Genomic DNA, 26,488 nt, shown 5'->3' with positions numbered 1-26,488 from the left:
ATTACAACTATTCTTTTTTTTTCCCCTGAGTGTAGCAGTTTCGTTTTCACTTTTTCTTAAGCAGGACTTTATTTCACGTTGAGGTAGTCCATTTTAAAAACAATGTGGGGCTAATATTACAGGAAAAAGCCTTTTGTCTAGATATCTGAATGAATCAATCTGCAAAGATGCAGCTTGACATCTGAAACTAAATTAGCATTTAAAATGGAGCATTTATATCCCATAAATATATTCCAGAATTTAGAAAAAAATGAATGCAGGGAAAGGCCATTGACATATTAAAAATAATACTGAATGCATACATGGAAAAGTACTATATGTTTAATGAGGGGTATTTTGGAACACGCAGAATATACATGTCACAAAACCAAATAGCTTTTAAACATACTCATAAGCATCGTATCCTGTTATTATAGGTAATTTTTTTTACCAAGCAAAGATGATTAAGGGACCACTCAAATATATTTAAATTTATGCAAGTACTTAAATGTAGATGGAGGCATATATAGATATAAAATGCATATATATATATATATATATATATAAATGCATGTGTACAGATGTGAATATGCATATAAATTTATATGTGTTTATCTGGATGTACAGAATGGCAATATAAAAACTACCCAGAAGCTAAGTGTAAATACGCTAAACATGTAATGGGTCATTTAAACATAATCAGGCACTGTTAACTAAAGTGCCCAAAGATATAACATCTCCCAGCCCCCCAGTATAGGTTTTAGGCCTATTTGATGGATACGTTTAATCTGTCCTTTATTTGAAGAAATTTCATCAAAATCTTGCTCCATTTTCAGAGAAAGTATATAGCATGAATGAGATCTGAGGAAAATAAAAGCCTAATAAATAAAAATAACAAAAGTGTTTAATAGTGTTTTCAATCTTAATCAAAGCCAGTAGTATTTGAATATTGTCTTTATTTTTTATCCACTCTAAAGAGCAAAGGAGTGGCAAATAGAAAAGATAATTGGGCTTCCATTACATTTATTCTAAATGAAGAGCTTATGTATCATCTGATGTTTCATAAATTCCAACTGATAGAAGCTTAGGTACTTTTTCAAGGTTGCAGTATAGATGTCTGTACAAAAGTAACTGAATGTAAGCAAGCAAACTAACTATTCATCACTTACTTTGCATTGTGAATATTAGTTAAAAAACTAGTTCCTTATCAAATAACTGGGAAGTAAGATAGGTGGGAGAGAAAATCAGGTTGCTTGACTCCAAAGCTTTGGCCATTTTCTTTGCACATTTTCTTTATATTATAAAATCATTATGTTGTTCACCTAAGCCTGGAAGAAAGTACACCAGTGTCTGAGGTAATTAAGGTTAATTTGGTAATGATTATGTAAGTACTTTTTATTTGTTTTGGTTTTTGCTGGTAATTCAATTAAATGTGATAGCAATACAAATTTAGTTTTCTTTTTTACCTTATTTTTATAATATATGAAAACTACAGAGTTTAACTCATTTTCAAAGTGATCACTGAAACACTAAAGTGGTATTTTTAAATAACCAGCCATCTCCTCATTTTCTCACCTTTGTATTACCACACTTCCAACTCCAAGCTAATCAAATAAAGATACTGGTTTGTTATGTATGTATTAGTCTATAAAGCCATACCAAAAATTAAAAGCAGAATTATGTGATTTATTTTAACTATGAAAAATTTATATCCAGGTGGCAAAAAAACTTGAATACACACACACACACATTACACATTTTGGGTTGTAAGGATTATATCACTTTTAAAAGGTATCTTTAGTATTGTAATAATCTAATTTAATTATTTAAAAAGAACTTTATGTATTCTTTCTCATTCTACACAAAATCCTGTAAGACATAAAGAGGTGAAGTGACTTGCCCAAGACTAAAATAAATGGCAGAACTGGAACAAGAGTCCAAGCCTTCAGTTTTATTGCAAGTGCTTTCATTCATTCCCTGTCTGTCTCTCTCTCATTCTTTCTTTGAAAAAAAAATCAATTATTTCAGTGGAAGAAATCTTACTACTCCCTGAATAGTCATGAAAAAATATATCATGTCTGCATAATTTTTCAAGTATTTATTTATTTTTTCTAAATCCCTACCACAACATTTTTGGACAGTAACATGCTTATTAGTGTTATAGTATTAAATATATGACAGCATGCTCTAATATTAATTGAGAAACGTCTATCATTAGCATGATGCTCTACAAACTGCGAAGTTCAATATTCATCAAGAAAACATTATAATGCTAGCACCAAGATTATTATTAAAGCAAAATATTTGTTATAAATAATACTGAGTTTTGGAATCTATTACATAAACATGTTATTTGAGTTCCTGGAGTGTTTCTTATGAAAAGATCAGTATGGAGAAAACCATGCAGTACTATATATTTGAAAGATATAACTGTTAACCTATTAGATTGGGATGAGGTCCTCAAGAAGCATGAATGAACACAAGATGATTGTCAAAATGACTTCTAAGAAAGGTAGAGTCCTCTTAATGTGAAGGGCTCTGAGAGATGTCCTCTGTGGGTAATTTGCTCAGACCAAGGGAAGGGACACAGAGGACCACTAACAGTGGTATGGTTGCTCCATTATCCATGATTAAGAAATATTTTTAAAATATGGTTTTGAAGAGGCTACACATTAAGCCTGGAGGGATGTGCCCTTGCTCTAGAACCTAGAGGTCTGCACTGAGATACCCTATCATGACTTGTCAGGAACTTCACAAGGCATATTTATATTCCATAAATACCTCTTGGACCACAGCCTGGACCTGCTGCTGAGCCTTCTCAAAAATGACAACCTTCTGAGACACATGGCAAATATATCAGAAGAGTATTCCCAAAGAGTACTGTATACAATCTTTCCAAAACTCAAAAGAAGCTGATCAAACACTGTGCCTCTTTTAATTCTTGGACGTTCAAAATGAAATATATTGCCACCCCCTTTTTTAGAGGAGTTATCCCAGCATGTTCACATTCTATATTTTTCACTGATCATGAAAGACAGTAGGAAAGTTTATCTTCCAACCACTGGTATGCAGGTGTCTTACCATGTATCAGAAATATCTGTCAAGTCTTAGTAACACAATATCACCAAGATAGTGCATCAGTAGATGTTCTGTCAAATGTCAACATGAGAAAAATTTATTTGAACTATATAGGGACAGAGAGCAAGAGAGTTAACTGTGCCCCAGGACAAAACTAAAAACTACAGTCTGATGTTCTTTCTTGATGGGACTGAAAAGAAGGAACTCATCAGATAAACAGCTGAATACAAAGTGCCAGAGGCTGTAATAATATGTCATAGAAAAGATACCACATCAAGTGAGGCAGTAATAATAGGTTATAGAAAAGATACCACATCAAGTGAGGCAGAGCAAATTGGGACCACAACTTCTCTTTAAGTTTAATTATCTTCTGCCATAATTCATCAGGGTTTTGCATAGGTAATTCTGATAAAATAAAAGCAAATATGATGGGCACAGTCAGTGCTGCATTCTTTAAGTCTGTATATTATGAGTGGTTCTAATTTCTGTCATTGCACCTGTGATACAATGTTGTTTCAGTTTCATTAATCTGTCAAAGGAGGGAAGCTTCAAAGACTTCCATTTGCCTTTTCCCCAGTAGTAGTTCTTACTGCATAGGTCAGGGGACCCAATGTTAGTGTTCTGTTAACTTTATCTTCTCTAATTATACACTCAGGAATAGGTGAAACAGCCAATGATTGGATCTGTAAACTAATAGACTTGCTGTGGCATGGCCTTGGACCAGGACCAAGTCCTTATCCTAATCACAGGTCTTCTGTATAATCCCATTGTAAGAAGGCAACTATGACAGTATTTTGAGTCTCTTGATATTACTTTTCTCCCTAGACTCTATATCCAAGAGCCCTTGAAAGATGTTTTTACTCAGGATATAGTTACTGCATAAATGACCGTCGATCTCTTTGGGAAATAGCTAGCTACTCCTTACATTTGCTGTAACATTACAAGTTCCTTCCTCAAGAGAACATTTCTCTTCCTTTGAAATTCTTTCAGTTTTAATTTTCTCTTTCTTGTAAACTCCTTTAACATACAGAGTAGATTAGCCATCATTTAAAGCATATACTTTGCTACTCAGAGTACGGGGCCAGGGACCAACTGCTTTGTCATCATCTAGAAGACTTACTGAAACTTACTGAAACTTACTGAATCAGAAATCTGCATTTTATCAATATCCTTAGGCATTCCCTAAGAATATTAAAGTTTGTGACACAGCAATTTCACCCAAATATGTTGGTCATTTGTATTAACTAATATTTTAAGTTCCATCATTTTATCTCTAAATCAAGATATGAAGTTAGTTGAGGATAAGAACTTAGAAAACTTTTTTGTGCTCTGAAAAAAAGTCTAAAGATAACAAGTTACTGAATTAAGAACTGAGTCTATAATTTTCAGCTACATGCCATTAATGTATAGAACCCATCATACTGGAGTTTTCGTTCATAAATTATGCATTCATGCACTCGTTGACTCCCTTTTTGAGGGTTCTTTTTAAACACTTCACAGAAATGAGCACTTTCTGATGCGTACACTCTTATGGGTTCTACACTGCACCAAGTTTACTCACAAGATGTTCTATTAATACAAGATATCGTATGATTGTAAATAGAGGAATGTAATTATTGTTCTATAGCTAAGAGTACTGAAGTAAAAGATTCTTTGTTCACAAAGTAATGACTGAAGTACATTTTGAAACACAAAAACCAACTACCAATTATATAAGTCAACAGCCTTTATCTACTTAATGATATGGTAAATTAGATGGACATCCTTGCATCCCTTGAGTTCAGTTAAATCAGATGGTTTGTTTTGTGTTTTTAAATTGTAATGTAATTTCTGTTTAACAACACTCAAGCACATTTTCCAACTAAACCATTGAGTGTTTTTTCGAGACTCTATGTGTTGTAAACCAAAGATTCTTTATTCATTATTATCCTCAAAATGGTCTAATTGAAGAATAAACTGTGTATTATGTTCCAAAAATAAAATTATAGAATATAGTGATGCTCTATATTAAACACTGTTAAGCTATATTACGTCTATGCACGCAAATGGAAATGCAAACATATCTGTATTTAGGTATACATATATAGGGATACATGTGATAAAGAGATAGATACAGCTATCTACACATAAAGACATAAATAAAGGTATACATAATAGATATATTTAATGTCTCTCTATTACAAAGGTTTTAATGATTACAAAGGTAATCATTATTGAAGTTACAAGTCAATTCTCTTTTGACTCAGAGAGACACTGAGGCTCATAGGGGTGAAGTACCTCTTAGGAAAACATTTAGCCAGTAGCACAGCTAAGTCTCAATCGGACATCCTGACTCCTAGCACAGTAATCCTTTCTGCAGTTCCCTTTTTATTCAGGAACTTTCTATTATGGCTTTTCACATTGCCTAATTAACATATATCTTAAAATTCTGAAAAAGAAAGTAGGCAATACCAATAAAATATGTACTCATTTTAACATCAAATAATCCAATACTTCGTGCAGTGTTCTTGGCTTTTAACAGCCCAGTGAGATTCATTCTGCCACTTTATTCTTCAAAGTAATGTGTCCTAATTGCATGTGAAATGTTACACTGCATTAGTATGAAGGTATAATCAATGAATGGCCGGTTCATTCAGTATTTTGAAGACTTTGCAGAATGGAAGGTCATGCCTGATGAGAATACAATAGCAAGAGTGTCACCAAGTGCTTATAGCAATTCCACAGTAATTAGAGTATTACTTTTACTTAGATGCAGTGTTTAACTTGGTTACTACCTAAAGTAAAATTTAATATCAAGCTCTTCTTGTTTTAAATATTTTATCAGCAACCCAATTCCTAATTGAAATGTAAGACCAGTACCTAACTATAAATGTCCTTGAAGTGTAGTCCATTTTATGAGTCTATTACAGCAGTGAGTATACACCTTTCAGCAAGTGATATTGTAAAACACAGCTAAAGAGGCATATAGTCAAACTTCTGAGAATTTTTTTCAACAAATACTTATCGTGTATCTGAGCAGAGTGCTGAATACAGTGTGGTAGGAGAAGCAAATGAATACTGTGACCAACAGGTTTAAAAAATACTAACAATAATAATAATAACATAAATGATACCATTTAATTGCATGAACAAGCTTTTTCCCTGGACACTATAATCTCAATTTTATAAATGTGCAAACTGAGATAAAGTTAAATTACCTGCTTAGTATCATTCAACTATATGAATGTACATGATTTTAACTTGTTTATTTGCCAGAAAAGTATTCTGCATTTATGTCAAATTTGAGAACAACTGGTTCCTGCTCTCAGAGCTTTCATTACTTAATGATACATGGAACACACAATTAACAACACAACTAGGTACATTTAGGAGAATATATACAGGTTTAAACACAATGATTAGCGGGCTCTATAGAGTTAGCATTTAAATTTGACTTTAGCAAATGTAGCATGAGTCCCAGATAGGGTAATATTTGACCCTGGATTTGCATGGACAAACAAAAAAAGTTAGGTTACTTCAGTGATATTGAAGGCTGTGAGTAAAGACAAGTCAAGAAAGACCCTGGCATGCCCAGGTGTTAACAAGCAGTTTGGTACCTACAAAATACAAAATATGTAAAGAATAGCAGAAGAAGAGGGTTCAGTAGCAAGAGATAAGATTATATGAACTTATAAGAAGAAATCTTATGAAGCACTCAACTTGCCATGCTAAGACATTTTAAAGTTTTTCTACTGGCAATAAGAAGAAACAAAAATTGAACAGTGAGGGAATGGTCTAAGGTGAAATGGCATGCGGAGTGACTGAAATCAAGGGTGTCATTTGGGAGGATATTGTAAGGATTTAACTGCAGTTAGATACACTTCTCCACATATCTAATGAGTAATTGTGTATCCAGAATCATTCTATAAACTGGATGGTTAATATTACTTATGGTAATGACATCCATTTTGATATCACTCTATAGCCTAAATTTATCTCATATACTACCATATTCAATCCTAGGGGTGGGAGACGTGAAAAAGGCAATGCAGGTATTCTATCAGCATTCTAAGATGCAGAATTTGTATTAGAGAAATAAAGATACCTGCTCAGACTCATACAAGCAATAACTGAAGAAAACAAAAGGAGACCTTGAGCCTCCTAACCCTATTCGTCATGTCTTACAGCAAGCTCTAAGTAACAAAGGCAAAAGATATCAAATTTTAATCTGCATAAATTAACACCATACTAATAGTTAATGGAATAATTATTTATTGCTAGCACAAATGAATCACTGATGAGAAGAGCTACCCATCCTTAATCAAATCTAAAACCTTGCAGAGAACACAGAAATCAACATAATAATTACTAAAACTAGTAATTCCTCTTTAGCTACTACTTAATTTTAAAAATCGCAGTAGTTTACATCTGTAATTTATACCCCTTCATCCACAATGCAACAGAACACATTGAGGTAAAATGTCTTGTTTTAAATGTTATAAACTACTTGAAATCTTGTCAAAAGTATGAGTCCAATTCTTATAATCTCTTCGGATGCAGTCTTGGTAGCAAGATTTTTGGAAATAGACTTCAAAAACTCTGAAATCAAAGTTTTACTGAGTAAAGATGGCTTATGAAAGAACAAGAAGAGGATGAAGGATTTATAGCACAGCTTCCCCACATAACCTCACAAAATAAAATCAAGGAGACTTTTCTGTCAAAGGGAACAGATACGGTTCAATCATGATAAAGCTTTCAAATGTATCTCTAGACACACCTAGATCAAAATGACAAATGGCTGAGCATTCACCACTGCAGAGTTTCCAAATTTTTTATGCATGGATATATAGAAAAATGAAAACTCTCAGCAACTTGGAAAAAGAAAGACTGGCAAACAAATTGACAGAATATGAGGGGGAATCTCTAATTAATGATAAGATATGGCATCCAAATCTGAAAAGCCTAACTGAAATTGAACTTACAGCACGTACCACAATTGCTTCATGAGAAGACACTAAGGAAAAAGTTAAAGTTGTTTCATTCTTATATCTATTACCCACCATCTGCTGACCCAGAAACTTGGGGCACAGAATGCTCAGAGAAGATGGCAGACATTTACTTCCTCACATAGGGAATTGACTTGTAAGTTAAGATGACCCCTCCCTTCAACCTCTGAAATTCCATATTCTCCACATTCACAGTGTATTTTAAAAGTAGGGTAGGTAGTTGTAAATATCACAAGTCCCACGCTGAAATTAGGAACTGACTGGTGGTAGCATTGTATATTTAGAGATGTCCAGTCATGAAGTGGAAGAGAATTATGACTTTGTGTACCCACAAAAGCTTTAAGAACTTGAAAGCCAGGCAAACAGAATAAAAGGAAGAAACCAGTAGAAAAGAATTTTTAAAAAGTGCTAAAATCAAGGAACTGTGCTAGAAGTTTGGCATTTCTTGAGTTCATTTCTAGCTGGATAATTGAAAAACAAAGTTAAAAAGCCCAGAGGAAACCATAATTCAAAAAGACACATGTACCCCAACATTCACTGCAGCACTATTTACAATAACCAGGACATGGAGACAACCTAAATGTCCATCAACAGAGGAATGGATAAAGAAGATGTGGTACATGTATACAATGGAATACGACTCAGCTATAAAAAGGAACGAAACTGGGTCCTTTGTATAGATGTGGATGGACCTAGAGACTATCACATACAGAGTGAAGTAGGTCTGAAAGAGAGAAACAAATATCGTATGTTAATGCATATATGTGGAATCTGAAAAAATTGGTATAGGCAATCTTATTTACAAAGCAGAAATAGAGACACAGATGTAAAGAACAAACATATGGATGCTAAGGGGAAAAGGGAGGGGGTGGGATGAACTGGGAGATTGGGATTGACATATATACACTATTGATACTATGTATAAAATAGATAACTAATGAGAACCTACTGTATAGCACAGGGAACTCTACTCAATGGTCTGTGGTGACCTAACTGGGAAGGAAATCCAAAAAAGAGGGGATATATGTATACATTATAGCTGATTCACTTTGCTGTACAGTGGAAACCAGCACAACATTGTAAAGCAACTATACTCCAATAAAAATTTTAAAAAAAGAAAAAACTTTGTTAGGAGGCTGAAAGGTAAACAGGTACTCCCTACTCCCTATTATTGGATAATCTTGTAGTCTTTTTTCTTTAATAGATAACAAGAATGTGGCTTCAATGCATAACATCTAAAATCACCAGGAGAAAGCTGGCTAATATTAAAAAGCAAGAAAATATTAAATACTCAATAGAAGAAATAAGGAAAAATGTCATGGAAATGACAAATCTATTCAAATCTATACTAAAAAGAGTAAAGGGCAGAATTAATCCAATCAACACAAAAAACAAACTAAGAACAAAACAAAAGAAACAACAAAAAGATGCAATAAACCACTAAAACAACTAATCAGTTGTTGAGCAAGTTTGAAGGAAAGCTCTTAGAATGGAAAAGAAAGGACAAAGAAATGAACATTATGAGAGACAGAATATTATCATTATAGATAATGGGGAACAAAAATCCAACATGTGAATATTGAAAATAACAAATCATATTACACAGAAACTAAACTACTTGTGTACAGGAGAGACATACAGAGTCAGGCAAAAACAATAACAACAGCAACTGTGCAGGCAAATCTTAAATATTAATAAGTGTATTGTCTACTAAAAAGCAGCAACCAACTATATAAAATGCCCAAAGTTTTAAACAAAAGTACTACCCTTAAACAACATCTCCCTTGCAACTAGTAAGTAGATAAATGTGTCTCTGAGATGTAATGCACAGCATAGTGATTATAGTCAACGATACTGTATTATAAACTTCAAAGTTTCTGAGAGACTAGATTTAATCGTTCTCATCACCAAAAAAGTTATAATTATGTGACATGTTAGAGGTGTTAGCTAACACTATGGTGATAATTGTATTGCAATATATAAATGTATCAAACCAAGATATTGCACACCATAAACTTACACAATGTAATATGTCCATTATATCTGAATAAGAAAATAATAAGAAAATAAAATTACTAGATATGCAAAGAAATAGAAAACTCTGCCCCACCTTCAGCAGGAAAAACCAATAAATAAAAACTTAATTTCAAGAAGACTTAGATTTTGAATTTAGCAGTAAAAGACTTCAAGGAAGTTAATATAAATATGTTACAATAACACAAGAATGAGGCAAAAATAAATAAATAAATGGTAAACTTATTGGAAAAGGAGTTTTAAAAAAACTATATTCAAAACGCATTACTGTATATGTAGAAAATACTAAAACAACTACAAAATTCTACTAGAATTAACTAAATAGGTTTAGTAAATTTGTAGAATATGAAATCAATTTACAACAATTAATTTATTTATATATACTTGAAGTGAGTATTCCAAAATAAATTATAATTAATGGTTTTTAACCATAGTATCATTAAAAGAAAATAAGAATAATTTTAGCAAAGATGTGCAAGTCCTATACACTAAAATCTACAAAATATTACTGAAAATAATTAAGGAAGGCCTAAGCAAATGGGAAACTACATTCTTTTCATGATTTGTAAGACTCGGTTTTGTTAAAGTGATAATTCTCCCCAAAGTGATTTATAGATATAACATTATCCCAAACAAAATCTCAGCAGCCCTTTTAAAGAACCTGACTAGCTTATTCCCAATTTTTATAAATAAAAAAAAATTGACATTACAAAAGGCAACATAAATTTTAAAATTAAAAAACAAAGTTAAGGAGTTGCAGTACATTGTTATACTGTAATCAGGACAGTATGGTATTGTCACAAGCACAGATATTAAATATATAAGTTATTGGGACAGAAAGGAGTGTTTGCATGGGCCCACGTGGTGACCCACACATATATGGATTCAATTTTATTTTATTAAAGTGACAAGATAATTCAATGGGAAAAGTATGGTCTTTCCAACAAAGGATATTGAAGTAACCGTATACTCATGTGGAAAAAAATAAATAACCTTCACTCCTACATCATGACACATATAAAAAGTAATTTCAAACGGATTATATAGATTTGTATATAAGAGCTAAAATCAGAAATATCTAAAAGAAAACTTGGGGAAAAAACATGTGACCTTAGGTTAGCAAATATTTCTTTGATAGAACAGAAAATACACAGAACTTAAAGGAAAAAAAATGATAAATTAACCTTTGTCAAAATTAACAATTTTTGGCCGTCTGAAGGCACTACTCAGAAAATGAAGAGAGGGACAGACAAGGGACAGGGATTTATTTCCTTGCCTCTGAGACGTCCGGGGTCTCGGCTCGGCAGCGTGGAGCGGCGCTCTGCGAGCTGTAGTTCCGCGGGACGTACTACGTACTACGGGCGCTCACCTTGCATGACGCGCATGCGCTCAGCGCGCCGGGAAGAGGCGGCGACCGCGCGCTTCTCTTTCTTTCCTAGTGGAACTCTGGGATCCTGGCTTTCCCGCAAATGCAGCCCCTCACTCTTGCCCCTCCCGCATTTGGCTCCCTGCATGGGGGGCGGGGTTCGTCTGTGGCCGCCTCATGGGGAAATGGTGACAGTTGGCACCCCGACAACGTGGAGCTTTGCTGACCGCCAGGACGCATGGCTGGCCTCACCGGTACGCCTGGAGCCAGTTGGCCCAGTGGCCCCTGTTCCTGCTCAGCAGCAGCAGTTTGGCCGGGCTCAGCTGCTCCGGCTGCTACTGCTTCTCGAAGGGCTCCAGTTCTTCATGACCTTTGGACGAGCGGGTTCAACTGCGCCAGCATGAGCATGATGGAGAGCTGTCTGAGAAGAAGGCGCAGCGGTGAGGTGCGTCCATTAGGCTGTGGCTTCCTCACCACTGGTTGGGGTCTGTGTTCTGGGACCGCTGGGCACCGCGAATCACGGCTGTCCCAGCACGGAAGAAGTGGCAGTGGCTTCAGCTGTCCTGCTGCAACCCTGTCCACCCCCACCCCCCCACGACCAAGCCTAGAGAGCCTCACCAATGGGTAACCCAGGCCAGATGAGGCAGGCACAGGGGAGCACCTACCATCTACCCACCCTTGTTCTGTGGCAGCCCCTCCAATTGACGTGACACAGATGCACCCCAAGGGGTAGATGCTGCTGGCCCCTGGGTGGTTAGGGGAGGGTTTGGGACCATGGGGGCCCCAGAAAGACCAGGGGTAGGGTGCCATTTCTCTCTGCTGCTTGGCACCCATCTACGTCCCAATCCAAGGTAAGCTTCCTCCTGCAGAAGGTCACTTTTGTAAGCGCTTCCCATGGTAACTACAGGGCTGGATCCTACCCCACCTCCAGAAGGGCCTGGGGGTCAGGGATAGCACCCATATACCCCCTTCCCCAGTGAGGCTGGCCTCGTGTTCAGCAGGTCCTGCCAGCTTGTCCCCATGCATCCTGGGAACCATCAACCCACTACTGATACTGTTGCACTAAGTTTTTCTTTGACCACAACCTGTTGGTTTGCTTCTTCAAATCTACAGCCATCACTTCTCATGTCTCATCCTGAGCATGGGCAGTACCCTCAGGACATGGCGTGATCTTCCCATTGGGAGATGGTACAGGAAAGCATGGTCTGGCTGGGATCCTAAGGACCCACAGGCTCTTCCTAGTTAGACCTGAAAGCTCTTCTGGGAAGCTGCCCTGGGGTCGATGCAGCTGTCCTATAGCCTGTGCTGCCTGGCCTTGCCCTGCCAGTGTCAGCATCATTGTCCTTTCCTCTGAGACCAGTGCTGCAGAAACAGGTCCCGACCATACCCCATTCCTGGGAGTGGAGTAGCTTGCTGGGACCCCAGTTAAATCTGTCTCCAACATTCCCCATATGCACTTTCCCCCACATGCTCAACTGTAAATATTACTCCCTTTCCAGAAACAAATTCCAAGGAAGCAAGACCCAAGTACTTACCAGGGATCCATCTTGGGTCAGAATGCAAGCCTCAACTCCTCCAGGGAGGCACACCATGGTCAGCCTGGCCAGGAACTTGACGAGGCCCAGAGACTCTGGCCCAGCTGGGAAGGAGCTGAGTAAGTACAAGGAGTTTGTGATTCAGCACCTAAAACATGCAGCTGCTTAGGCCGCTGGCACCAGGAGGCGGAGGCAGGGCTCTGCACTTTCCCCCTGTAGCACTGTCCAGTCGTCACACTGTTCCACACTTCTCTGTGCAGCAGATATGTGTGGAGCCCTGCTTAGTATCAGGTCCAGGGACTCCTACCTCCTCCTCTCCAGCCCTTTCCTCAGCCCCACCCATCTGCCACCCAGCTCAGTGACCCCTCTGTAAACCTGGCAAGTCACTCAATCTCTCAAAGCCTCTAAGCCCCAGTTTCTTCATCTGTAAAATGGATAAATACAGGAAACTCACTGAGGTCAGCCCCTGGCTGTGATCACTGTGGTCTCAATCACCACTGCTTACTTCAGGAGCTACAGAATGTTGAGGAGATGCCACTAAAACACACACAGCACAGGGCTCAACACATGACATGTAGTGTGAGGTCTTTAGCTTGACTTGTTAGAACACATTGTCACCATAACCCCTAAGAAATGTACACATGCACAAAGAAAAAAAGAGAGAGAGAGAAGGAAATCAAAACAGAATACTACCAGAAAATCAACATGAAAGCAGTGATGGAGAAAATGACGGGCAAAAAGGTATAAGACATACAGAAAACAAATAGCAAAATGGCAGAAGTACCTCCTTATCAGTAATTACTTTAAAAGTAGATGGATTAATCTTGCCAGTCAAAAAGCAGAGATTGACAGAATGGATAAAAGACATGATCCAACTACACACTGTTTATAAAAGACTCACTTTGGACTCACACAAGTTGAAGGTGAAAGGATGGAAGAAATAGCCCATGAAAAATAATAATCTAAAGAGAGCTGGGGTGGCTATACTAATATCAGACAAAATACACTGTAAATAAAAAGTTATAGGAGGACCTTCAAGATGGCAGAGGAGTAAGATGTGGAGATCACCTTCCTCCACACAAATACATCAAAAATGCATCTACATGTGGAACAATTCCTACAAAACACCTACTGAATGCTGGCAGAAGACCTCAGACCTCCCAAAAGGCAAGAAACTCCCCATGTACCTGGGTAGGGCATAAGAAAAAAGAAAAAACAGGCAAAAGAATAGGGATGGGACCTGCACCTCTGGGAGGGCGCTGTGAAGGAGGAAAAGTTTCCACACACTAGGAAGCCCCTTCACTGGCGGAGAAGGGGGGGTGGGTGGGGGGGAAGCTTCGGAGCCACGGAGGAGAGCGCAGCCACAGGGGTGCAGAGGGCAAAGCGGAGAGATTCCCCCACAGAGGATCGGAGCCGACCAGCGCTCACCAGCCCAAGAGGCTTGTCTGCTCACCCACCGGGGCGGGCAGGGGCTGGGAGCTGAGGCTTGGGCTTCGGTCGGATCGCAGGGAGGGGACTGGGGTTGGCTGCGTGAACACACCCTGAAGGGGCTAGTGTGCCACAGCTAGCAGGGAGAGAGTCTGGAAAAAGTCTGGACCTGCCTAAGAGGCAAGAGACCATTGTTTTCGGGTACGCGAGGAGAGAGGATTCAGAGAACTGCCTAAATGAGCTCCAGAGATGGGCACGAGCCGCGGCTATCAGCGTGGACATCAGAGACGGGCATGAAACGCTAAGGCTGCTACTGCAGCCATCAAGAAGCCTGTGTGCAAGCATAGGTCACAATCCACACCTTCCCTCCCCGGGATCCTGTGCAGCCCGCCAGTGCCAGGGTCCTGTGATCCAGGGACAACTTCCCCAGGAGAACACACAGCGTGCCTCAGGCTGTTGCAACATCATGCTGGCTTCTGCCGCCGCAGGCTCGCCCTGCATTCCGTACCCCTCCCCCTGCTCCCCCTTCCCCACCCCGGCCTGAGTGAGCCAGAGCCCCCTAATCAGCCACTCCTTTAACTCCCTCCTGTCTGGGCGAAGAACAGACGCCCTCAGGCGACCTACACACAGAGTCAGGTCCAAATCCAAAGCTGAACCCCAGGAGCTGCATGAACAAAGAAGAGACAGGGAAATTTCTCCTAGCGGCTCAGGAGCAGCAGATTAAATCTTCACAACGAACTTGATGGACCCTGCATCTGTGGAATACCTGAATAGACAATGAATCATCCTAAAACTGAGGCAGTGGACTAACAACCTTACCTTACACATAAAGCAATTAGAGAAAGAAGAACAAAAACCCCCAAAGTTAGCAGAAGGAAAGAAATCACAAAGATCAGAGCAGAAATAAATGAAAAAGAAATGAAGAAAACAATAGTAAAGATCAATGAAACTAAAAGCTGGTTCTTTGAGAAGATAAACAAAATTGATAAACCATTACCCAGACTCATCAAGCATAAAAGGGAGAAGACTCAAATCAACAGAATCAGAAAGGAAAAAGAAGTAACAACTGACACTGCAGAAATACAAAGCATCATGAGAGATTACTACAAGCAACTATATGCCAATAAAATAGACAGCCTGGAAGAAATGGACAAATTCTTAGAAAAGCAGAACCTTCTGCGAATGACCCAGGAAGAAATAGGAAATATAAACAGACCAATCACAAGCACTGAAATTGAAACTGTGATTAAATATCTTCCAACGAACAAAAGCCCAGGACCAGATGGCTTCACAGGTGAATTCTATCAAACATTTGGAGAAGAGCTAACACGTATCCTTCTCCAACTCTTACAAAATATAGCAGAGGGAGGAACACTCCCAAACTCATTCTATGAGACCACCATCACCCTGATACGAAAACCAGAAAAAGATGTTGCAAAAAAAGAAAACTACAGACCAACATCACTGATGAACATAGATGCAAAAATCCTCAACAAAATACTAACAAACAGAATCCAGCAGCACATTATAATGATCATACACCATGATCAAGTGGGGTTTATCCGAGGAATGCAAGGATTCTTCAATATATGCAAATCAATCAATGTGATACACCATATTAACAAATTGAAGGATAAAAACCATATGATCATCTCAGTAGGTGCAGAAAAAGCTTTCAACAAAATTCAACACCCATTTATGATAAAAACCCTCCAGAAAGTAGGCATAGAGGAAACTTACCTCAACATAATAAAGACCATATATGACAAACCCACAGCCAACATCATTCTCAATAGTGAAAAATTGAAACCATTTCCTCTAAGATTGGGAACAAGACAAGGCTGCCCACTCTCACCACTATTATTCAAAATAGTTTTGGAAGTTTTAGCCACAACAGTCAGAGAAGAAAAAGAAAAAAGGAATCCAAATGGAAAAGAAGAAGTAAAACTGTCACTGTTTGCAAATGACATGATACTATACATAGAGAATCCTAAAGATGCTACCAGAAAACTCCTAGAGCTAATCAATGAATTTGGTAAAGTAGCAGGATACAAAATTAATGCACAGAAATCTCTTGCATTCCTAAACATTAATGATGAGAAATGAAGGAAACACTCCCATTTACCATTGCAACCAAAAGAATAAAATACCCAGGAATAAACCTACCTAAGGAGACAAAGACCTGTATGCATAAAACTATAAGACACTGATGAAAGAAATTAAAAATGATACAAACAGATGGAGTGATATACCATGTTCTTGGATTGGAAGAATCAACATTGTGATAATTACTATACTGCCCAAAGCAATCTACAGATTCAATACAATCCCTATTAAACTACTACTGGCATTTTTCACAGAACTAGGAAAAAAAATTTCACAATTTGTATGGAAACACAAAAGACCCCAAATAGCCAAAGCAATCTTGAGAAAGAAAAACGGAGCTGGAGGAATCAGACTCCCTGACTTCAGACTATGCTACAAAGCTACAGTAATCAAGACAGTATGGTACTGGCACAAAAACAGAACTATAGATCAATGGAGCAGGATAGAAAGCCCAGATATAAACCCATGCACATATGGTCAACTTATCTTTAGTAAAGGAGGCAAGAGTATACAATGGAGCAAAGACAGCCTCTTCAATAAGTGGTGCTGGGAAAACTGGACAGTTACATGTAAAAGAATGAAATTAGAACACTCCCTAAACACCATACATAAAAATAAACTCAAAATAGATTAAAGACCTAAATGTAAGGCCAGACACTATAAAACTCTTAGAGGAAGACATAGGCAGAACACTCTATGACAGAAATCACAGCAAGATCCTTTTTGACCCACCTCCTAGAGAAATGGAAATAAAAACAAAAATAGATATATGGGAGCTAATGAAACTTAAATGCTTTTGCACAGCAAAGGAAACCATAAACAAGGCAAAAGGACAACCCTCAGAATGGGAGAAAATATTTGGAAATGAAGCAACTGACAAAGGATTAATCTCCAAAATATACAAGCAGCTCATGTAGCTCAGTATCAAAAAAACAAAAAACCCAATCCAAAAATGGGCAGAAGACCTCAATAGACATTTCTCCGAAGAAGATATACCAATTGCCAACAAACACATGAAAGAATGCTCAACATCACTAATCATTAGAGAAATGCAAATCAAAACTACAATGAGATATCATCTCACACCAGTCAGAATGGCCATCATCCAAAAATCTACAAACAATAAATGCTGGAGAGGGTGTGGAGAAAAGGGAAGCCTATTGCACTGTTGGTGGGAATGTAAATTGATACAGCCACTATGGAGAACAGTATGGAGGTTCCTTAAAAAACTAAAAATAGAACTACCATACGACCCCGCAATCCCACTACTGGGCACATACCCTGAGAAAACCATAGGTCAAAAAGAGTCATGTATCACAATGTTCATTGCAGCTCTATTTACAATAGCCAGGACATGGAAGCAACCTAAGTTTCCATTGACAGATGAATGGATAAAGAAGATTTTGCACCTATATAGAATGGAATGTTACTCAGCCATAAAAAGGAATGAAACAGAGTTATTTGTAGTGAGGTGGATGGACGTAGATCTGTCATACAGAGTGAAGTAAGTCAGAAAGAGAAAAACAAATACCGTATGCTAACACATATATATGGAATCTAAAACTAAAAAAAGTTCTGTAGAACCTAGGGGCAGGACAGTAATGAAGATGCAGTTGTAGAGAATGGGCTTGAGAACACAGGGAGGGGGAAGGGTAAACTGGGACAATGTGAGAGAGTGGCATTGATATATATATACACTACCAAATGTAAAATAGATAGCTAATGGGAAGCAGCCTCATAACACAGGGAGATCAGCTGGGTGCTTTGTGACCACCTAGAGGGGTGGGAGGGAGACGCAAGAGGGAGGGGATATGGGGATATATGTATACGTACAGCTGACTCACTTTGTTATACAGCAGAAACTAACACACCATTGTAAGGCAATTATATGCCAATAAAGATGTTTAAAAAAAAAGAAAAGGAAAGTGATAAAAGGTAATGAAGAGCATTATATATTGATGACTCCACTCATCAAGAAGATATAACAGTCGTAAACATATATGCACCAAACGATAGAACCTGAAAACATACGAAGCAAATATTTGTAGAATTGGAAGGAGAAATAGAGAACAGTTCTATACTGAGTTGGAGGCTTCAAAACTCCACTTTCAATAATGGATAGAACATCTAGACAAAAGTTCAATAAGCAAGTAGAAGACTTGAACAACACTGTAATCTAACTTGCTCAAAAGACAAAAGAACACTACCATTTATTTATTATTTATTTATTGGAGTATGGTTGATTTACAATATTGTGTTAGTTTCAGGTGTAAGGCAAAATGATTAGTTACACATATATTTTTTTCAGATTCTTTTCCATTATAGGTTATCACAAGATATTGAATATAGTTCCCTGTGCTATAGAATAAGACCTTGTTTATCTATTTTTTATATAGTAGTTTGTATCTGCTAATCCCAAACTCCTTATTTACCTCCCCCTTCCCCTTTGGTAACCATAGGTTTGTTTTCTATGTCTGTGAGTCTATTTCTGTTTTGTAACTAAATTCATTTGTATTATTTTTTCGATTCCACATATAAGTTTTATTTTATAATATTTGTCTTTGTCTGACTTACTTCATTCAGTATGGTAATCTCTGGGTCCATCCTTGTTGCTGCAAGTGGCAATATTTCATTCTTTTTTTTATGTCTGAGTAATATTCCATTGTGTAGATATATATTTATACAGATATATATTTATCACATCTTCTTGATCCATTCATCTGTCAGTGGACACTTAGGTGGCTCCCATGTCTTGGCTATTGTAAATAGTGCTACTGTGAACATTGGGGTGCATGTATCTTTTCAAATAAGAGTTTTCATCTATTCTGGATTTATGCCCAAGGAGTAGGATTTCTGGATCACATGGTAACTCTATTTTTAGTTTTTTAAGGAACCTCCGTACTGTTCTCCATAGTGGCTGCACCAATTTACATTCCCACCAACAGTGTAGGAGGGTTCCCTTTTCTCCACATCCTTTCCAGCATTTCTTATCTGTCGAATTTTGATGATAGCTGTTCTAACCAGTGTGAGGTGATGCCTCATTGTGGTTTTGATTTGCATTTCTCTGGAATTTTACTCCTAGGTATTTACCCAAGGAAATGAAAGCTATATCCACACGCACTAAGACTTACATGCAAATGTTCATAGCAGCTCTTTCATTCTCATTTCTTCTCTCTCTCTCTCTCTCTTCACACCCCACCAAGTCTGCCTCAGCCCAGCCACCAGAACTTTTTGGAGTTCCTCAGTCCATATCTCACCTAGTTAAATTATCTTAAGCATAAAATTCTGTAGTTCTGCTAGGTGCTGTGTTATGGGAAGGGGGTTCCTGTCTGGGCAAGCTTGCTGAGGGAATTAACCATCTATAGGCAACCATCCTCTTTTTAGCCTTGTATCTTTCCTAAATCTATCACGAGTTTTAATTTTAAAGAAACTTGATGCTTCTGACACCTGGTCTTGTGTGTGTGTGTGTTTTGCAGTGGGGGGAAAAGGGGAATCCTGCATTACAAATCTGCATTTTGCACTTTGTAAGTCAGTAAAAATTAATGTATTTTCCTTCCATCCTCCAAAATGTGTCTCTTGTCCTCTTTGTAGGTGTGAATTTATACACTATTAATTCTTTATTATTGTCATAGTGAGTTTTCAGGAATGAACATAATGAATGAATTTAATCTTCCATTTTTACTTTGTAGTATTTCATTAATATTCTACTTTTTCTTCAAATATATAAGCATTTAAGGCCATACATTTACGTCTAAGTACTGCACTAGTTACATCCAAGTTTAAACATGTAGTGTTTTCTTATTTTTCTCTCATAAATACTTACTTTGTTATGATTTCTTTGATCCATGAGGTATTTAGAAGTATATAGATGCTACATTTCACAAACTATGGAGATTTGGGGGTACATTATAGTTACTGATTTCTAATTTTTAATTTGACAGATTACTGTGTTATCCAATCTTTGTTATTTATGACTTCCATTTTTTAACTGTTGTGTGTGCATTTGTAAAAAACAAAAAAACTGAGTATTGTCTAATTATTGAATGTAGAAATCTATGTATATCCACCTGGTCATGTGTTTCACGAATTACCTATATCCTTAAATTGTATACTTCATTGAATATTTTCTGAAACAAATCTTTTAGATTTTCTACTATGACTGACTGTCTAATTCTTTTTGCAATGTTTCATATTTTGCTTTACATATGTAGAGAATGTATTGTGAAGTGAATTCAGGTACAAGATTTTTGCATGTTGTTTGTATTATTTATTTTACCAATATGTAAGGGCTTTATTTATTACTAATAATTATTTTGGTATAGAAACTATTTTGTCTTTTATGTCTTTTGCTTTTGTTTCTTTATTTTCACATTTCTTTACTAGAGCCTTTCCTGAACCTTCGTATTAAGCATTTTCTGTAGTTGTATTGCTCATAAATAAAATACCTGGATTTTTTTCTATCCAGTTTGAAGAACTGTAGAATATAACTATTGATTTTACATGTGTATACATATTTTGTATTTTAGTTTTAGTTTTTTGTGAATTTTATTTTTCTATTTATTTTTGTTTTCCCTTTTCCGTGACCTTTAATTAATTGATTGCTCACTCTTTTCACCCATCATTTTTCTATTTAACATCTATATATTCTATCTTTATTCACATATATATATATATTTTGGCATATATATATATATATATATATATATATACACACACACACACACATAAGAGAATAAAAATAGACATTTGGTAAAACATCTAAGTCTCTGAGTGGTTACTGTAACTTGTCAGCAGATTTGCTCCCGAAGGATTCTGATTCATTGACAAGTTACAGTAACCACTCAGAGACTTAGACTTCTTGTACCAAAGATACAGCCCTGAATAACCAAAGTGAATCAAATGTTCTCCAGAGTCAAATTCCTATATAAGGAAGGAAACCTTTTTAAATGATTTTGATCTGTTTTAAACAGCTGCTTACTATTACATTGGAAAACTTCTTTTCCTCTTTTCAGGACACACAGAATTTAGGACACAACACGATTGGTATCCTAACGTTAAAAAAAAAAAAAAAAAAGAGTTTTAATTTCAAGAGGTGGATTTAAATCCTGTCTTAATTAATTCACCGTATATTTATTGAGCATATTGAACTATGTGCTTGTTACAACTCCAGATTCAACGACTAGAAAAATGCATAAGAAAATCTCTGCTTTTGAGGAGTTGACAAGATCTTGGAGATACAGGCTAGTAATTTGACAGTTACAGGGCAGTATGATAAGTGGAATATGAATTCATCCAACTCAATTTGAGTGGTTAAGGTAGAGTTTTAATACCTTCAAAGGGCTTGGCCACCTGCATAACATCTAGAGCAGTCCACTTCCAGGGGGCCAGTTCAGCATATGGGCTGCAGGAGAAAAAACCCATAAGTTACTTTTCACAAATTCCTGTTCTATATAAAAAGAAGTCAATATTAAGGGATGTAAGTAGTCACAGAGACATAAAAGCTATATGTTCCCCTGGACTGTTGCAGGAACATAGTCTGAGACCCAGGGAACTTCTTCCATCAGAGTATATAATTATTGAAGTTAATAAAGAAAGTGATGTTCTGCAACATTTTTTAAATGTAAAATGAGCAACTATTTTAAAAGAATTACACCAAGAAAGACAAGTTTGAACATTATTTTTCTAAGTGACAGCTACATTTAATGCTTGCCCTCTGTGATCCTATGGCTTCTTGTACACCTCTCTGACTTAGGTATTGAAATGATCTCACTACACATGTCTTTCCCATTAGACTATCAACTTGATGAGGAACAGAACTATTCTTTTTCACCCTATGATCTTTAACACAGTTATCAGTACATAGGAAGATCATAAAATGTAGAACTGTAGCAGTCACCAAATATTTTCAACTGAATCAGATTGCTGAACTTAGAGGGAAAAGGGCAAAACATAAAAATAAACACACCCCAGTTCATGTCTGAGACAAAATTATACAGACAAAAATATACAACACATAGAGTATGACTACAGTTTTCAAATTAAGCAGATTATTATCTAATCTTTACTATCATACATAAAGACTTGTTCAGTGATTACATGGAAATATATTTTAAATTATTTCAAAGATTCTGAAGGAAGAAAAAATGGATGCACTGAATTTACTTTCTTTAAAATTAAAGAAACTTCAGTGGCCAAAGTTAATTCTTAAAGACTCAAATGCTACAGCTTCTAATATTATGTTTCGGACACTTTTAAGGTTGTTCATTACACATAAGTATAAAAGGTACTTTTCTATTTTAATTATAATATTCCAAATCATAAGATGTAATAGAGTTATTTTGATTTTACACATGTTAGTTTTTTAGAGCTATAGTAATATTTAGAATGAGAATATTTGCATTCAAGTCTTAGATCTGGCACTTATGCCCAGACTAATGGCAAGTCAGTTTATCATTTAATTTCCCATTCTACAAAATTCAGGCAAAATATGTGATATGTGAAAGTGCCTTGTAACTATACATCATTGATTGAAATGAAGTATATTAAGATGTTATCCATGCTGTTCAAATTACTCAAAATTTGTTGTTATGCTGAAAGGATGAGGTATATTTTCTTCAAAATGTATTTTATGCAGGATATAGTGCCACCTAATTCTAAGAGTAGAATTACAGTCATGTCTAACTGTTGAAATCAAATATCTGGTAAAACCAGAAGTCACCACCAGCCACAAAACCAAATAAATAAATATAAATATTGGTAGATTGAATTTCATTTATAAAAGGGAGAGAGCATGGGAGAACAACATAAATAAAATAGCACAATTATTAAATAAAAGTATAAAACTTGCATGCATAATTGGATTTACCTCAAGGCATTTTTTAAAACTTCATTTTGTTATGTTTTCTTTGTTATAAACTCCACCACATAACTTTAGCACCCTCTTCTGCATCCAACTTTTCCCAAGAGTGGCCTCTCCTACTCATATATATGTCACAAGAGAGACAACAGGTGATTATCCTGTAACTATAGAAAGAACAGCATTTCTGAATTCTCTTGTGAATAATAGAAAAAATTGAAAATGTACTGAGTTTACAAAAAAATCAAACAAGCAAAAGGCTCCAGCAACCAAGTGATATTTATCACCAAGAAATATTCTTAATGTAAAAAAAAGAACAAGGTGTTTAAATTTTGAGGAAAGGAATTTGCTACCCAGAATTAAATCAGTTTTATAACTTGCAAGCTGCTTTAATCTGTCACAGGAGGGAAGAATGATGATTATATATTATAGGTAGTTAAAGGTGTGGTTTCTAAAAACAATTATTTGAGTTAGGATGAACCTGCGAACGTAAAATAGTCTCATGACCCATCCCATCCATTGTGTTTAGAATAATAGTCCTAGACCGTTATATGGCATAATAAAAAATAGTCTTTTAAGTTAACAAATTTAAAAGTGTATTTTTCATCATCAAGATCACTAACCAGCATTTAGTGGAAGCTTGACTCTAATGGGTATTGACCCTGTAACGAATGACATTTAGATACAGAATGCTTTGCCACAAGACAGACATTGTAGTCAGTCATGTTGAATGGAGTGATTTTTGTCTCACACAGGTTTTGACTTTCAGTGATTATATATGTGATGGATATATACCTGAGATACAATGGAATAGAGAATTGCACATGTTCAACATAAATATATCCAAGAATGATAGGAACTAGGATTTTATAAAACTGTCTAGTAATCTACAAAATATTAAGATAAAAATAATTAAACCACTGGAGAGCCAAACCACACATCTGGGCACTAACAGCATTCACTGGATACCTTGTTCCTGGACTCTGCAAACATGATTACCACCAACTGTATGACAAGATACCCTCTTCATGAACAGCAGTGTCAGGACACATATATTCAGGCCCCTTTTGTCACATCTGACTCTGATACTACCTTGCACCCTGAAGAATATTACCCTGCACCCTGAGGAATGTTCTATTGTAAAGAAACTCTTAATCTCTGTTTTAGTTGCTCTTTGATCCATAGTGATGTCCTCAACCAAGGTAGTTTTAGTTGGCATAAGCACATGCCCTGTTCAGTTATCAGTTGCATTCTGAAGGCTAAAATAAACATTGCCAACATCTATTGAGTAGGGTGCCAAAGATTGTGCTAAGATTTTTAATTTGTATTAGCTGATTCAACAAAAAAATGAGTATATGAACTACACATCATTGTTATCCCCATTTTACAGATGAGAGAATGATACATAAAATTTATTCTTCATAAAGAAAGATTCTTCATAAAGTAAAGAGTAGAAGCTATAATTCATAATTCAAATCCAAGCAGTTGAATACTTGATCCAGCAATGCTAAGGCTTCATAGGCTTTCAATTAATCCCACAGTAACATGAAATGACAATGTCCCAAAATTTTTTCCTCAGTGTACTGAATCCCCAGGCCCATTATGCCAGTTCTAAGTTGAAACTTTTAGTAAAATAACACATCTAATTATCAAACTGAGGCTCTCTCACAGAAATAAAGATACATTGAAATGTCCTCAAGCACAGCTTCTTAAACAACATGTCTACAACTGTATCCTTTAGTTTTATTTATTTTTTAATAATTTATTTGTTATTTTTGCTGTAACAAACAGGTCTCCATTTATTGACAAAAATACAAATGCTTCCCACTTCTTTTTCACAATTTGACAGATAAACTTATCTGAATTTATGAATCAAGGACAAGATCACTCTAATGTTTTTTCAAGTCCAATGAGAGAGCAGAGAACGGGCAAAGCTTACGCCTACCCCTCTCTCTCCATAATACATGGTCTCCTTTGTTTCTCTCATCTGTGCTGCTGTACTAGCCTGGTGTGTAGGGGATAGAATTTTTTGCCACTAAGAAAGGAGAAGGGTCAGGAATGGCTACCAGTGCAATCTATTCTAGAAAATCAGTCTTAGACCTGATAGAGAGGAAGTTCCTCACAAAGCAGTGTCATCGTTGAGATCAAGACTCAGTAACCATATCCAGAGAAGAAGCAGCCTGAATGAAACAGCAGGAACATGTGTAGAGGACTGTTAGACATCCTGAATTCTATCTGAGTCATAAAAATATTAAGAAGAATTAAGGCAACAGCTTAACGAGGGACTTGCTAATTCAGATCCAGGTTGTTAAAACAGTCAAACCATAGAACAGAGCAGTGTTATTTTGTTTTGTTTTGTTTAAATTTTCTTGTTTTGAACAAAATATGCAAAACAGCTTTAACTGTTTTCAGCATTTTTATAAACACCATCTACCTTTGTTTTCATATTTCCTATGCTACTTTTACAGGTGTGTGAGAATTCTGTCTTATTTGTTCTTCAGTATATTGCCAATCCTTTCATTATTTGTTTATATAACTTAATCATGTGAATTTTCAGGAGAGCCACACAAATTGATACATTGTCTCTCAATCCACCTATCCATCCATTAATTAATTTAATTGGTAAAAGTTAGACACTTATTATGTTTCAGACACCTTGATAGGTAAGCAGAGGTAGTGAATAAAAGATATTCCATCTTTATGCTTAGGAAGTTTACAGTCGAGGGCATCTGATGTTAAACAAATAATCAAACAATAAATAATTACAATTGTGGTGGAAGAACTATGATGGAAAAATCCACTGAATATGAATGTTTATTAAAGGGTTTCCAAGGAAAATCTGTTAAGGAAAAGATTTGAAAAATTATAAGAAAGCATAAGTTTTGAAGGAGAAAAAAAGTATTTCAGGGGAAACATAAAGACCCTAGAGTAAGAACAGGCATGGTATGCTCAATAAACTGAGAGACAAATGTGAAAAAAGAGTTCATTATTCTCACTAGCCATGTAAAGACTGTCTCCACCTAAACCTGCCAGAAATAAGCATACAGCCAGCTGGAGAGTAATAGCTCCCTTATCTAAGATGCTTCTGAAAAGAGTCAATATCTCCACTAAGAGATATGGT

At 36.4% G+C, this 26,488-nt stretch overlaps 1 protein-coding gene across 1 annotated transcript in view; it reads left to right on the top strand.

Annotated features, from left to right (window-relative positions):
* LOC309629745 (uncharacterized protein) overlaps positions 1–26,488 on the top strand; it is a 162,404-nt gene that overhangs the window by 90,089 nt on the left and 45,827 nt on the right. Inside the window, exons 2-3 of the mRNA XM_082394249.1 lie at positions 8,765–11,887; positions 12,942–13,096. Of these exons, the coding sequence (XP_082250375.1) occupies positions 11,681–11,887; positions 12,942–13,096 (362 nt within the window). The 5' untranslated portion in view covers positions 8,765–11,680. The remainder of the gene's footprint in view (positions 1–8,764; positions 11,888–12,941; positions 13,097–26,488) is intronic.

The sequence above is a fragment of the Balaenoptera borealis genome (assembly GCF_965194805.1).
Source record: "Balaenoptera borealis genome assembly, chromosome: 5".
Lineage (NCBI taxonomy): Eukaryota > Metazoa > Chordata > Mammalia > Artiodactyla > Balaenopteridae > Balaenoptera > Balaenoptera borealis.
The sequence above is the reverse complement of the archived record's forward strand: the minus strand, read 5'-3'. Positions and strand labels throughout refer to the sequence as shown.